Genomic DNA, 13,037 nt, shown 5'->3' with positions numbered 1-13,037 from the left:
CTTTGCAGATATGGTTGATGGAAAGACTGGACATGATTGCTATGCCTACTGTTGCTGATTATGGTCCTAGCAATTCTCTCAATAGGACTGTTCTCAAAATTGAGTGTCAAACTAAAAGCAATTGGGTGAAATTTCTAAACAAGAAATCTAGTGTCTCAATTCGATGGAATTGTTATTGGTGGAAGTGCCCACCTCCTTTGTTGCGGTCCTTGTGATCAGATTATATCTTCATAGTAGGATAGGATGGCAACTTTCTATAAGGCTGATAGACTCTTTAGACAATTCCAATATGAGCAGGGAATGCTTGGTGGAAGAGGAAGAAAACCTTTCACTCTTTTGGACACAAATCCGACTTCTGTGAGGAACATGCTGTTAGGCTTCGACATGGCTGACCGAGTGAATCAATCTTTTGTTAAGATTCACTTTCACAGGATGACCATGGAATATTCTAACCGGCTAGTGAACAAAATTGCGGATAAGGAGGCTGACATGGCTTCTATAAGAAAACAATTTCTTAAAGATAACTAAGAGAAACACAAGGTTATCAACTATGAGTTTAAAAGGAGGGACAAAGATGACAAAGTACATAGCACAGATGGAACCAATGAACAACCAAAGGAGAAAAGACTGAAGAAAAAATGATCTTCTTATTTTTTGGCTTTGACCATGTTTATTTCAAAAGTTGATGTGAAACTCTTAGGTTTAGGAACTATTCAAGACTTTTGGGTTTAGGGTTTTGTTTAGAGTGTAGGTTTTTAGGGTTTTTTTTTTTTTTTTTTTTTTCTCTCTTTTATGGTTTAATGGAACGGTTAAATTTTGGAAACAATTTTTCTTTGCTCGATGGGTAAATGGTGGGTTTGGGGAAGTTGTGATTGGACCAATATATAGTTGCCTATGTGCCTCCTTGGCAAAAGGGGCAAGTCATCACATAGTTCATTTTATTTGCCTTAACTTTTGTCTAGGTTGCCCTTTCGAGTTTTCAACCTAGCAGGCTCTCTCACTCTCCTCTTTTTTTGCTCTCTTTTTGCGTAGGCCATCCTTTCGGGTTTTCAACCTACCTTTTTTTCTTTTTAATGCCCTAATTTTTGACTAGACCTCCCTTTCGGGTTTTCAGCCTAGCAATCTTTTTTTTTTTTTTTTGCCAAACCTAGGAAAGAAAATAACATAATTTACAACCTCTTTAGTCGTGGTGTTTTCAGACTACCACCTCAGATGTGGTATTTCTTCAATTGATCCATATTGGTTGGCTTAGTGAAAGGGTTTGCATCTAGGTTCATCAACCTTATTGCTCCCCTAAAGTATATTTGCTTGATAATATATGGACCTGCCTAATTTTGCTTGAATTTTCCGTTCATTTCTTAAATTGGGGCTCGAATCTCTTTCATCACTAAATCTCCCAACTTCAAAACTCTAGTTCTTACCTTCTTGTCAAAAGCTTTCCCAAGTCTCCTTTTGTAACCCTGAATGTAATACAAGGCCTCGAGTCTCTTCTCATCCATCATGCATAGTTGGTCATATCTACTTTGCAACCAATCTACTTCAGGAATTTACTCTCCAATACTATTCTCAATGAACGAACACCCATTTCAATGGGGAGGACTGCTTCCATCCCATGCACCAAGGAGTAAGGAGTGGCTCCTGTGGAAGACCGAATGGATGGCTATACCCCCAAAGTGCATAGGGTAACTGTAAATGCCAATCCTTGTAGTTCTTTGTGCTCTTATTCAAAATTCACGTTATATTCTTGTTTGCAATCTCAACTGCTCCATTGGTCTAAGGATGGGAGGGTGAGGATTTATGGTGCTGAATATTGAACTGTCGAAGTAGCTTCTCGATTTCTCTCTTGAAATGCAGCCCATTGTCTGAAATAATTTCATGCAATACCACATATCTACAAATGATATTAGTCTAAATTAACTGAGCAACTTTCCTCGAGTTCAAAATCTTGTATGAGGCAGCTTCCACCTATTTAGTGAAGTAATCAATAGCAACAAGTATAAATTCATAGTCATTGGATGTTGTTGGGTTAATCTTCCCTATAATATCTATTCCACATATAGAGAACGGCCAGGGTGAAGTCATGGTATGTAATGACATAGGTGGCATGTGCTTTAGATCTCCATGGAGTCAGCATTGATGGCACTTCTGAACATGAGCTACGCAGTCTATTTCCATAGCAGTCCAGTAAAAACCTTGTCTCATTATTTTTCGTGACAATATGTGTGCATTTATATGTGGCCCATAACTTGACTCATGAACCTCTTCAATTATTTGTTGTGCTTCCTTGACAGTTACACAAATGAGATAAATTCCATCATATGTGTAAAGCCTCTCTCCACAAATAATATGATTAGTGGAAAACCTTCTAATGGTCAATTGGTCATCCTTGAGGTACTGTAAAATGTCTGAATACCATTCACTTTCCCCATTCATTCCCTTATCTTCTTCTATTGACATACAATAAGCCGGCTCTTCTTTTTGTTCCACCACTATTGGTCGAGCTTCATCCTCTTTAGGTCCATCCATCATAGATGCCATTGTTTCTAAAGCATTTGCAATCTGATTCTGCATTCTTGGAACATATTGGTATTGAATCTTACCGAATTTCGAGGCCAACTTCTGAAGACATTCATGGTAAGGCATCAACTTTTCTTCCTTGATCTTCCATCTATTCTAAATCTAAGAAATTATCAAGGCTGAATCACCTTATACTTCCAACTCTTTTACTCCAAGACCTAGTGCCGCTTGTGACCCCATAATGCAAACTTCATATATAGTGGCATTATTAGTGGCAGGAAAGTTGAGCCTACTAGAGAATGAGATGTGCGTCCCTTTTGGAGAAATTAAGAGAACTCTAATGCCACTTCCATTTAGATTAGTTACTCCATCAAAATATATCTTCCATTATTCTAACTTTATCCCTATGATATCCTCATCGGAAATTCTCCTTGGATTTTTTCAGCTTCTTCAGGTGAACAGTAAGGTAAGTGATCAGCAATTGCTCTTCCCTTCACAGACTTCTGAGTCACATATTTAATATCAAATTCTGACAAAAGTAGAGCTGTCTTCCCATCTTGTACAGGTTTCTCCATCAAAAATTTCAAAGGGTCCATTCTTGCAATCAACAAGACTTTGAAAGCAAGCATGTAATGTTTGAATTTTTGGGTTGCCCACACAAGTGCTACACATGTTTTCTCAAGTGGTGAATACTTCTCTTTATAAGCCAACATCTTCTTGCTAATGTAGTAAATCACATTCTCCTTCCTAGACTCTTCTAGGTACTGAGCAAGTAAAGCTCCCATTGTTGTATCCGTAGTTGTGAGATACAACAAGAATGGCTTTTCAGGTACTGGCGAAACCTGTATTGGTAGCTTCATCAGATAATTCTTAATCTTTTCAAAAGTTTCTTGTCATTGTTCATTCCATATTGTGGGAAATTTCTTGAGCAGTTGGAAAAGTGGCTCACATGTCATGGTGAGCTGGGTTATGAATCTGCTGATGTATTGTATCCTCCCTAAAAATCCTTGAACCTCCTTTTTAGTCCATCATCTTCATAATTGCTTTGATTTTGTCAAGATTGACTTCAATTCCCCTCTGGCTTACCATAAACCCCAATAGCTTTCTGGATGTTACACCAAAAGAGCACTTCTTTGGATTCAACCGCAACTTATAGAATTGGATTCTTTCAAAGAACTTCCATAAAACTAGTATGTGCCCTTCACGATCTTAGGAATTCACTATCATGTCATCCACATAAACTTCTATTTTTTTGTGTATCAAGTCATGTAATAGGGTAGTGGTTGCACGTTGGTAAGTAACACCAGCATTCTTAAAGCCAAATGATATGACTTTGTAGCAATACGTCCCCCATGTAGTAATGAAGAAGGTCTTTTCCATATCTTCTGGAGCTATCTTTATCTGATTATATCCCAAAAAGCCATCCATAAATTACAGCAAGGCATGTCCTATTGTGTTATCAACCAAGATATCAATGTAAGGTAAGGGAAAATCATCTTTCGGGCTAGTCTTATTTGGATCTTGAAAGTCTACACACGTTCTCACTTTCCCATCCTTCTTCGGCACCAGAACCACATTAGCTAACCATTCTGGGTAGTTGACTACCCTCAGATATCCCACTTTGTACTGTTTCTCAACTTCTTCTTTGATCTTGAGAGTCCACTCTGGCTTCATTCTTCTCAGCTTCTGTTTGACCAGCTTCATGGTTGGATCTATTGGAATGCAGTGTTGCCCTATGTCTGTATCAATCCTAGGCAGGTCTTCATATGACCATGCAAGTACCTCTTTGAATTCTGTTAGTAGTGCGACTAATGCATCCTTCTTAGAGGAGGTTAGGGTATTGCCCATTTGTATCATGTTAGGTTCATCATCAGTTCCCAGGTTAATAGGTTGGGTTTCTTCTTTTATAGGTTCTAGATGCTCTTGTTTTTAATTCCTCATTATTAAAAGTTTCTTTACCAGTTTATGAAATAAAAACATTCAAAGCCAACAGATAAGTAGAATAAAAAAATCATATTATAAGGAATAGAGTTCTTAACAGACTCAATAGAAACAGACTCTATAGGAACAATAATACTAGTAGAAACAGACTCATTAGGGATAGAGACAATGTTTTTGGTAGGAGTGATTGGCTCAACGGTCTTGATCTTCTCTAGAGAGTCCTCCATAGGGTGGGCGGCTCCCTCCCATACCCAATTCTTCAACTCAATTGTGGCCTTAACAATGGTAGGTGGCTCTCAATGAGTTCCTTTTTCCCTCAGCATCAGTGCCATGGGATCTTCATCCATATAATCCGTGCTTTCACCATCAATCCATATCTATGGGCTTGTCAGGCACATAAGCATCCAAACGCTTTATAATGTCCACCCACTCACTAAATAGATCTTGCTTCCCTTTGTTGATTGGGTGGATGTATTGGGGGAAGTACTTTGACTCATTCCCTACTATTCTCTCATTCTCATCTTCAAGGTTCTCCAAAGTTAGGTTTTTGAAACTGTGGATCATCAGCTTTTTGTCTAATGTGGCCAATCTAGCATCTATGTCATCTTCTTCCTCAGTGTATGGGGTCAATGAGCCAAGTTCTGAATTATGAAATGACCCTAACTCAAGAATTTCCCTACCATGCTTGTCATATCGAGGGCCTGATCTTGAACTAACATCAGTAATGCAACTCCAATTCGAGGGCCACCCATAGGGGTAATCATCATAATCTATACCTTCAACTTCTGCACCCTCCTCTACTTCTTCATCTTCAACTTCTACATCTTCACCTTTAGCTTCTAGCTCATTTTCTTCATTTTCAGCTTTTGTACCATCCTCTATATCTATAGCCTCGGCTTTGGCATCATCCTCTATATCTCCATCATAATAGTTCACGTCATCATCAAAACGGTCTTCATAGAAAGATCCTACATCTTCATCCTCTCTTTCACTGGGGGTTTCTCCTCCATCATTGCCACTATATTGGCTATCATAATCTTCAATACTGTCGCTATCACTATCACTTTCACTGTTGTTGTCCTCATGATCTCCACTGTCACTACTACTATTATCACTACTACTATCACTCTTGCTGTCGCTACCTTCATCATCATCATCACTAGGGGCTTCTCCCCCTTTCTTCATCATTTGTTCTTACTTCATATGGGCTTTTCAATGCATGTTGTCAAGCCTTCTAGTACTCTTCTTCTTCTATATTGAGATGGCATCTCCCAAAAGCATAGTCATTGCATCAGGGTTCATGTAATCAGCCCAATCAGCTGAGACCCAATTTGTGTCTTCCTTCTTCAATTTTGGAAGCTTGTTGTCATAATCAAAGAATAGCTCAAACCCAAGCACCATTGTTTTTAACTTGGGATCATACCTCGGTTCAGGGAATCCCCAATAGCGTTAAATATCTCCAGTTTTGACAAATTTCCCGTTCAATGTGGGTGTGTATGGCTTTAGGAGTTCTGGGGAACAAGGAAGTCCCTTGGCTTTGGCCTTAGCACGGGCCATTCTTCTCACCTCCATTTCTAGCAAGTCATCATTAGTAGGCTTATAACCTAGCCCGAAAGGTGGTGTGGCAGTAGAAATTACCAGAACTTGAGCAATTGCCTCTTTCATACAGTTGCCTCTTTCATAGTCTTCCCCAAGTTCATCCTTAGAAGACAATTCATTCTCCTCATCATTGCCACTACATTGTTGTTGCTGTAGGTAGCAAAGTCCATAGGAATATCTTCTACCTCTTTCTTCTCTTCTTTCAAAACCAGGCTTCTCAATTTAAAAGCCATCCAAGGTTAAAGGCTCCTTCTCAGAATCAATACCAAAAATAGACTTTGGTATAGTCAGAGTATCACCATATATGATAATTATGGCTCCTTCATGCGGAAACCGAACCTTTTGATATAGGGATGAAGGTACAGCCTCTGTATCATGGATCCATGGTCGCCCAAGGAGCATATTGAAGCATGAAGCTATATTTAGCACTTGAAATTCCACTTTCTTGATCATTGGCCCTATGGTGAACTCCAATGTCATGGTTCCCAGGACATCTCTTCTACTATGGTCGTATGCTCTCACATGTTAATCAGTTGGCAAAAAATTCTCAATGCTTAAGCCCAAGCAACTTGCAGTCTTTAAAGGACATGCATTTAAGGCACTTTCGTCATTAATTAGGACCATTGGGATTCTCTTGCCTTTGGCATCTATAGTAATGTGCAATGGGTCATTATGGTGCTTCCCTTTCTTCGTCAAATCTTTGTCAAAGTAGGAAATGGTGGATTCCCTACTTATTGACCCAATCATAGCATTCAGATCTTGAGGAATAGTGGTTGTAGTAACTTGGATTTAATTGAGAAGATCTATCAGATTCTGGCGGTGCTTGTGTGAGGTAATGAGTAAACCCCATAAAGATATGTTGGCTTGCATCTTCTGCAACTGCTTGAGGTCTCATCCTCTTCAGTAGGTGTTTGTTGGGTAGACTTGCTCAAGGCCTCTATCAGGTTGTCTGTCTTTAGGTGTGGGGGTTTGAATTGTCTCCCTTCTTGTGATGTGGGCAATTTTTTATGAGTCATTGGGTTTGAAGTGTCTCCTCCCATATGTGGATGTTGGGTAGTTTGGGGTTTCTACAGCATCTTCACTCCATATATCATACCCTGCAGTGGACGTCATACCTATCAACTCCTCCCATGTCATCATAAAGAACTTAGGTAAGTCATAAATTAACTCAGATGGGTCCTTTTCTCCTTCCTCTCCGGTCATCAAGCAATTAATCCTCAGTCCTTTTCCAAAATTGTGGTTGGGCAAGGGATTATTGGTGATGTTAGGCCTTGTAGGTGGTGCAATCACCTTAGTGTCTATTAAATCTCAAATTGCATGACGAAGGCTAAAACACTTATCAGTGTCGTGGCCTGGGCCTGTAGGCACACCTTTTACTCACATTAAGTCTTGCAGTTAATGGCTTTGAGATTGGTCTTGGGTCTAAAGGTTTTAGCAACCCCTTTGCTTTTCGTTTTTCAAAAACTTGACTTACGGGCATATACAGCTCATGAAATTTCCTCCTAGGTTTTGGAGGTGGCCCTTGTGATATTTGCAAGGGGCCAATAGGGGCAATAAGTTGGTAAGGATCATTTTTGTATATATTAGAAACTTCTGTAGTTTTAGAACCATGGTTAATTGTTCTTCTTTCACTTGGCCTATTCATTATCTTTGCAGCTTTAGACTTCAACTTGGTAATGAAGGCAAAGAAAGACTCTTTCAGCTCTTGTTTAGTGGTCTCCAAATCTCTCCTCATCACATCCATTTCTATGTTGTACTTGTATTGATTGTGAAACTCGCGGTAGATGTCCTCCTAACTCCTTGCTCTAGCATCATCTAGGTTGAGGAACCACCTAAGAGCGGCTCTAGTCAAGGTATTTTGAAACATTTGAGCAAGTAGTTCTTCAGTTGCTCCTGGGGCTGCATATCCCTCATGTACATCTTCAAATGGGACTTTGGGTAGCTTGTCCTGTCAAACTTGTCCGAGGTCGGCATCTTGAACTTAGGAGGCAATCTCACATCTAGGAAAAGTAAGGGTGATTGGTAATCCATGAGGTCTTCCATCTTGCGGGACCTTTTGATCATCTCTTCCACCTTATTTATCCTCTCATTAATCTTCTTCTCACCCTCCAGGATAGGGGGATTATGATCAGTCTTGTTCTCCTCTTAGCCACCCTTCAGGTTCTGAAATTGCTGTATGATGAGGTTCATGTCTTCCTTCAACTAAATTTGACTCGCTACCATGGTGTTTAGTAGCTCTTGAGTGTTCATGGGTTCTTCAGTGTTTGAATGCTCTCCTCCTTTCGCCATGGTGAGTCTTCGGACTTCTTATGACATGGGTTGTCTTGTAAGTCGAACACAGGATTGTGATGTTGTAACTGTGGAGTGCCTTCTATGCTCATGGGCTTCATTACTGTGATGGGTTTAGAACTGGAACTACTACTTTGAATGTCATCCTTGGAGTCTTCCCTCTGATCTTGACCAAATTATCCTCTAAGAAAAGGCTTAGTTGCGTCAAACAAAGCTAGGTCCCCATCTACATCAATTTATCAACCAAACAAACACAAACAAAATGCAATGCAAATTTAACACGAACTATCCATCATAAGGGTAGGTTCTAAGTCATTACATTGTAGAGTGGGTTTGTTGTTTCATTGTTTCCCATAGTTAGGACGTTACACCTCCCAACTTGTAATGTGATAAACATTATGTTGGTCCATACGACATGGTCTATTGATAATAGCTTAATTTTACATATTTATATCATTATTAGAAATCATTATCATACTTATTTTGAGTTAATTCTTGCATTTTATAGTTGGTTTTGGAATAATGCTGAATAATCAATTTTATGCTTAATTGAATTTTAATGCGTGAACTTGTCTTTTGTAGGATAATGAAATTAAATAAGTGGATTTGTGCAAAGAAGAAAGCTAATGGACTTTACTTTTACAAGGGCCATGATGAAGTCAAAGAAGGCCAACCCAATTAAATTCAAGTCCAATTGGAGCAAGGAATCAAATGAAATTTGCACCAAATCCTAGTCCAATTCGGATTAGGATTCCAGCCTACGCACCAGTTAGTACTTAGAGCATAACTTTCGGCTCAGATGTCCAATCGAGATTATTCAAGTTGGGCTGGAGATCTAAGGTCCGAATTCAGAAGTTAAATGGGCCAAAAATGTTGGTTAAGTGAAGCCTAAAAACTTGGGATTTTCTCCAAACGGGAATTCAACTTGTAATAGGATTCCTTGACCTATTTAAAGACTCTTTAGGGAAAATTTAAGAAGAGAGCTGCTGTAGAAAATAATTTAGATTTTCTTAAAGTTTTTTTTTTTCTAGTTTTTAGAGTTTTATTTGTGTTATGGCGTACTAGAAGCCGGGGTGAAACCCAACTGTTTATTGGTACGTTCTTAACAATTATTTATTGGTTTTAATGCTTATGTTTTTATATTTTTGATTATTTAACTCATCTAGAAAAGTGTTTAGTTCTGTATAATCCTTTGATTTATCGTAGACTCCGGGCATGTTAAATTCTTAGTATTCCCTGCGAACCAATTCACTAGTTTTGTTTTGCCTAAAATCAATCAATTTCATGAAACTACCTTATACCATTAATTCTTGAGTTTTTTTTTTTTTTTTGTGAAATCATCCGACTAAGATCATCCTTTGTATGAATTTTAGTTGAGTTATAAAAAAAATATTGCTAAGACTACCAATAAATGTGTTGTGTGTGGATCCCTAAACCTTAGCACCTTAATATATTACTATTTTCTCTCAATTTAAATTACCTTTACTATACCATCAAAAATATCTTCAATTAAACTTTATTGTTTTAGTTTTATTCTCTTGTGGTTTGCTAATCAATTCCCTTTTCCTTGTGGATTCGATCTCAGACTCACTGAGTTATTACTTTGCGATAATCCTACACTTGAAAGCATTATTTAAGTCACAACAAGTTTTTTGGTGCCATTGCCAGGGATTAGGCGATTAGAGAAGCGTTCCACTTCGTTTGGAGAAGTTTTCAACATTAAATTTCTTCACATATATGGTAATATCTCTCCAACTCTTTTCTTTTTAAGTAGTTTAGTTTTCCTTTAGAGTTTTTCTTTTATTTTTACTTCTTTTTATTGTTAAAGGTATTTGTTTTGTTTTGTTTTCTTTTTCTTTTTCTTTCTTGCTTTACTTTTGCATGCGTGTTTGGTGTCGTGATAGTGATAATCGCTTGGTTAGAATTGAGTCTAATAATTTTTTTTGGCAATTTATCTGATTCTTTCACACATTCTCGCACACTTGATATCATGGTGGATTTGGAGAGTAATCATGGTTATGAGAATAATTTAAATAATGAAAACTTTCATGCTCACCAACCCATTAAAACTCTCAGGGATTATTTGCAACCTACTAGGAGTAGTGCACCATCATGCATCATTTTTCCAACTAATGCAAATAATTTTAATTTTAAGCCTGGTATGATTTCATTACTTCCTAAATTTCATGGCTTAGATTTTGAAAATCCTTACCTACACTTCAAGGAATTTGAGGAGGTATGTTCTACCTTCTATGACCAATCATGTAATGAAGAGACCATTAGGTTGAAGTTATTCCCTTTTTCTCTTAAAGACAAGGCAAAAACTTGGCTTAATTCTTTGAGACCTAGGTCAATTGGTACTTGGCAAGAGATGCAAACTCAGTTTTCAAAGATTTTTTTCCAATTCATAGGACTAATGCACTTAAAAGACAACTAATGAATTTTTTACAAAAAGATAATGAGGCATTTTATTAATGTTGGGAAAGATTTAAAGATTTGCTTAATGCTTGTCCACATCGTGGCTATGAAACTTGGCGTATAATTAGTTTTTTCTATGAAAGTTTAACTCCAAAGATGCACCAATTTGTAGAGATGATGTGCAATGAAGAGTTTTTAAATAAAGGCCCTGATGAGGCTTTTGATTATTTTGATCTCTTAGCTGAGAATACCCAATCTTGTGATACCACTGATACCTCAGATAGGTCTAAAGCATCCACCAACCCCTCTAGGGGTGGTAAGTACCAACTTAGGGAATATGATAACCTTAGTGCTAGAGTGGCTAGCCTAACTAGGAAGCTTGAAGCTATGGAATTAAGGAAGTTCAATGGAATCAATACTATGCCTAAAATTGATGAAGTTTGTAGAATTTGTGAGACCATGGAACACCCTACCAATGAATTCCCTACAATTCTAGCTTTTAAAGAGGTGTTGCATGATCAAGCAAATGCTATGAACATGGTGAAAAAATCATACCCTTCTCCCTATTCAGAGACATACAATTCAAGGTGGAGGAATCACCCAAATTTTAGTTGGATGAATGATAATGTGGTTGCACCTCCAACACATGGTTGTTCAAATTTTGTCCCCTATGATCCCCCTCCAAAGAAGAGTCTTGAGGACACTTTGCAACAATTCATGCAAACTCAATCCACCATTAATAATTAGAACTCACAAGCCTTAAATGACATTAGGAGCACTGTCACTCAATTGACCACATCCATGAGCACAATAGAAAAGGGTAAGTTTCCATCTCAACCACAACCAAAACCCTAAGGTCAATTTTGTGTTAATGATTGTAGTTCCTCTGAAAATAAAGTGAGTCAAGTTAAATCTGTAACTACTCTTTGTAGTGGAAAAATCATTGAGAAAGATATTCCTAAAAGCAATACACATGATGAATCTTCCAAAATAAAGAGTAGTGATGAAGTCCTTAAGCCTAAACCGAATGAAATTGAAAGGTGTCCTATCCTTGCTCCCTTTCCCCAAAGGTTGATTCCACCTCAAAAAGTGAATCAAAATTTTGAAATCCTTGAAGTGCTTAAGCAAGTTAAAGTGAACATTCCTCTTTTGGATGTCAAAAGCAAATTCCATCATATGTTAAATTTTTGAAAGATTTGTGTATTGTTAAGCGTAAGCTTAATGTACATAAGAAGGCATTTTTTACTGAACAAGTTAGTGCAATCATTCAAAACAATAGACCTCCAAAATTTAAAGATCTAGGTTGTTCCACTTTTTCATGTGTGATTGGTAATTTAAAAATAGAGAAAGTTTTGCTTGATCTTGGGGCAAGTGTGAATCTTTTGTCGTATTCAGTGTATGAGCAATTAGGTTTAGGTGAGTTAAAACCCACTTCCCATAATTTTACAACTTGTTGATCGATCTGTGATTGTTCCAAAGGGTGTTGTTGAGGATGTTTTGGTTCAAGTGGAAAAATTTTATTTTCCTATTGACTTTATTATTTTGGACATGCATCCTATTTTCAATACTAATTCTTAAATATCTATGATCTTAGGACACCCATTTCTTGCAACTTCTAATGCATTGATAAATTGTAGAAGGGAGGTCTTAAAATTATCTTTTGGCAATATGACCCTTGAGCTTAATATTTTTAATACTTGTAAGCAAACTAGGGATGAAGAGGATGTGCATGAAGTTAACTTGATTGAAACAATTGTTCAAGACCAAACATTAGAAACTTGTTTAGTCAATTCATGTGATTTTATCTTTGATGAGAATTCCCAAATTGCTTACATTCATTGTCTCTTTGAATTTGCACAGGAATTGGAAGCAAGCAATAGGAAATTGAAATACAAGCAGTTGCCACCTTATGAGATAAAGTTGTTCCCATATAGTGAGCAAGTACCTAAATGGAAGTTGAAGCCCTGGCCAAATGATCTCAAGTATGCTTTTCTAGGAACTTATGAGACTTTTCCTATGGTAATATCTTCTGAACTTGACTCCTTGCAAGAATGTTAGTTATTAAATGTTTTGAGTAAATATAAGGGTGTCATAGGAAGGAACATGGCTAACATAAAAGGACTTAGTCAACTGGTATGTACTAATAGGATTTATTTAAAGGACAATGACAAACCATCTAGGGAGACTAAGCAAATTTTGGAAAAGACGGTTAACCCAAATCGTAAAGATTGGTCTTTGAGGTTAAATGATGCACTTTGGGCGTACCGTACTGC

The 13,037-nt window shown here is 37.6% G+C and overlaps 1 protein-coding gene, 1 non-coding gene and 1 pseudogene across 2 annotated transcripts; 1 reads left to right on the top strand and 2 right to left on the bottom strand.

Moving 5' to 3' along the window:
- Positions 1-2,127: 2,127 nt before the first annotated feature.
- LOC142628854 (uncharacterized) lies at positions 2,128-2,643 on the bottom strand. Its single transcript, XM_075802890.1, has one exon. It carries the CDS (start codon positions 2,641-2,643, stop codon positions 2,128-2,130), a length of 516 nt encoding a protein of 171 aa, XP_075659005.1.
- An 8,121-nt stretch (positions 2,644-10,764) lies between these two features.
- LOC142630132 (small nucleolar RNA R71) lies at positions 10,765-10,871 on the bottom strand. The gene has a single exon (XR_012843244.1). It is a non-coding gene; the product is annotated as a small nucleolar RNA R71 (small nucleolar RNA).
- A 49-nt stretch (positions 10,872-10,920) lies between these two features.
- Positions 10,921-12,822, top strand: LOC142628853 (uncharacterized; annotated as a pseudogene).
- The last annotated feature ends 215 nt before the right edge of the window (positions 12,823-13,037 follow it).

The sequence above is a fragment of the Castanea sativa genome, chromosome 3 (assembly GCF_040712315.1).
Source record: "Castanea sativa cultivar Marrone di Chiusa Pesio chromosome 3, ASM4071231v1".
In the NCBI taxonomy this organism is placed as follows: Eukaryota; Viridiplantae; Streptophyta; class Magnoliopsida; order Fagales; family Fagaceae; genus Castanea; species Castanea sativa.
This window is presented reverse-complemented; position numbering and strand designations above follow the sequence as displayed.

What these genes read in the sequence shown, in the direction of transcription:
- LOC142628854 (XM_075802890.1), bottom strand. Translation starts at nt 2,643, where the DNA reads ATGCCTTACCATGAATGTCTTCAGAAGTTGGCCTCGAAATTCGGTAAG.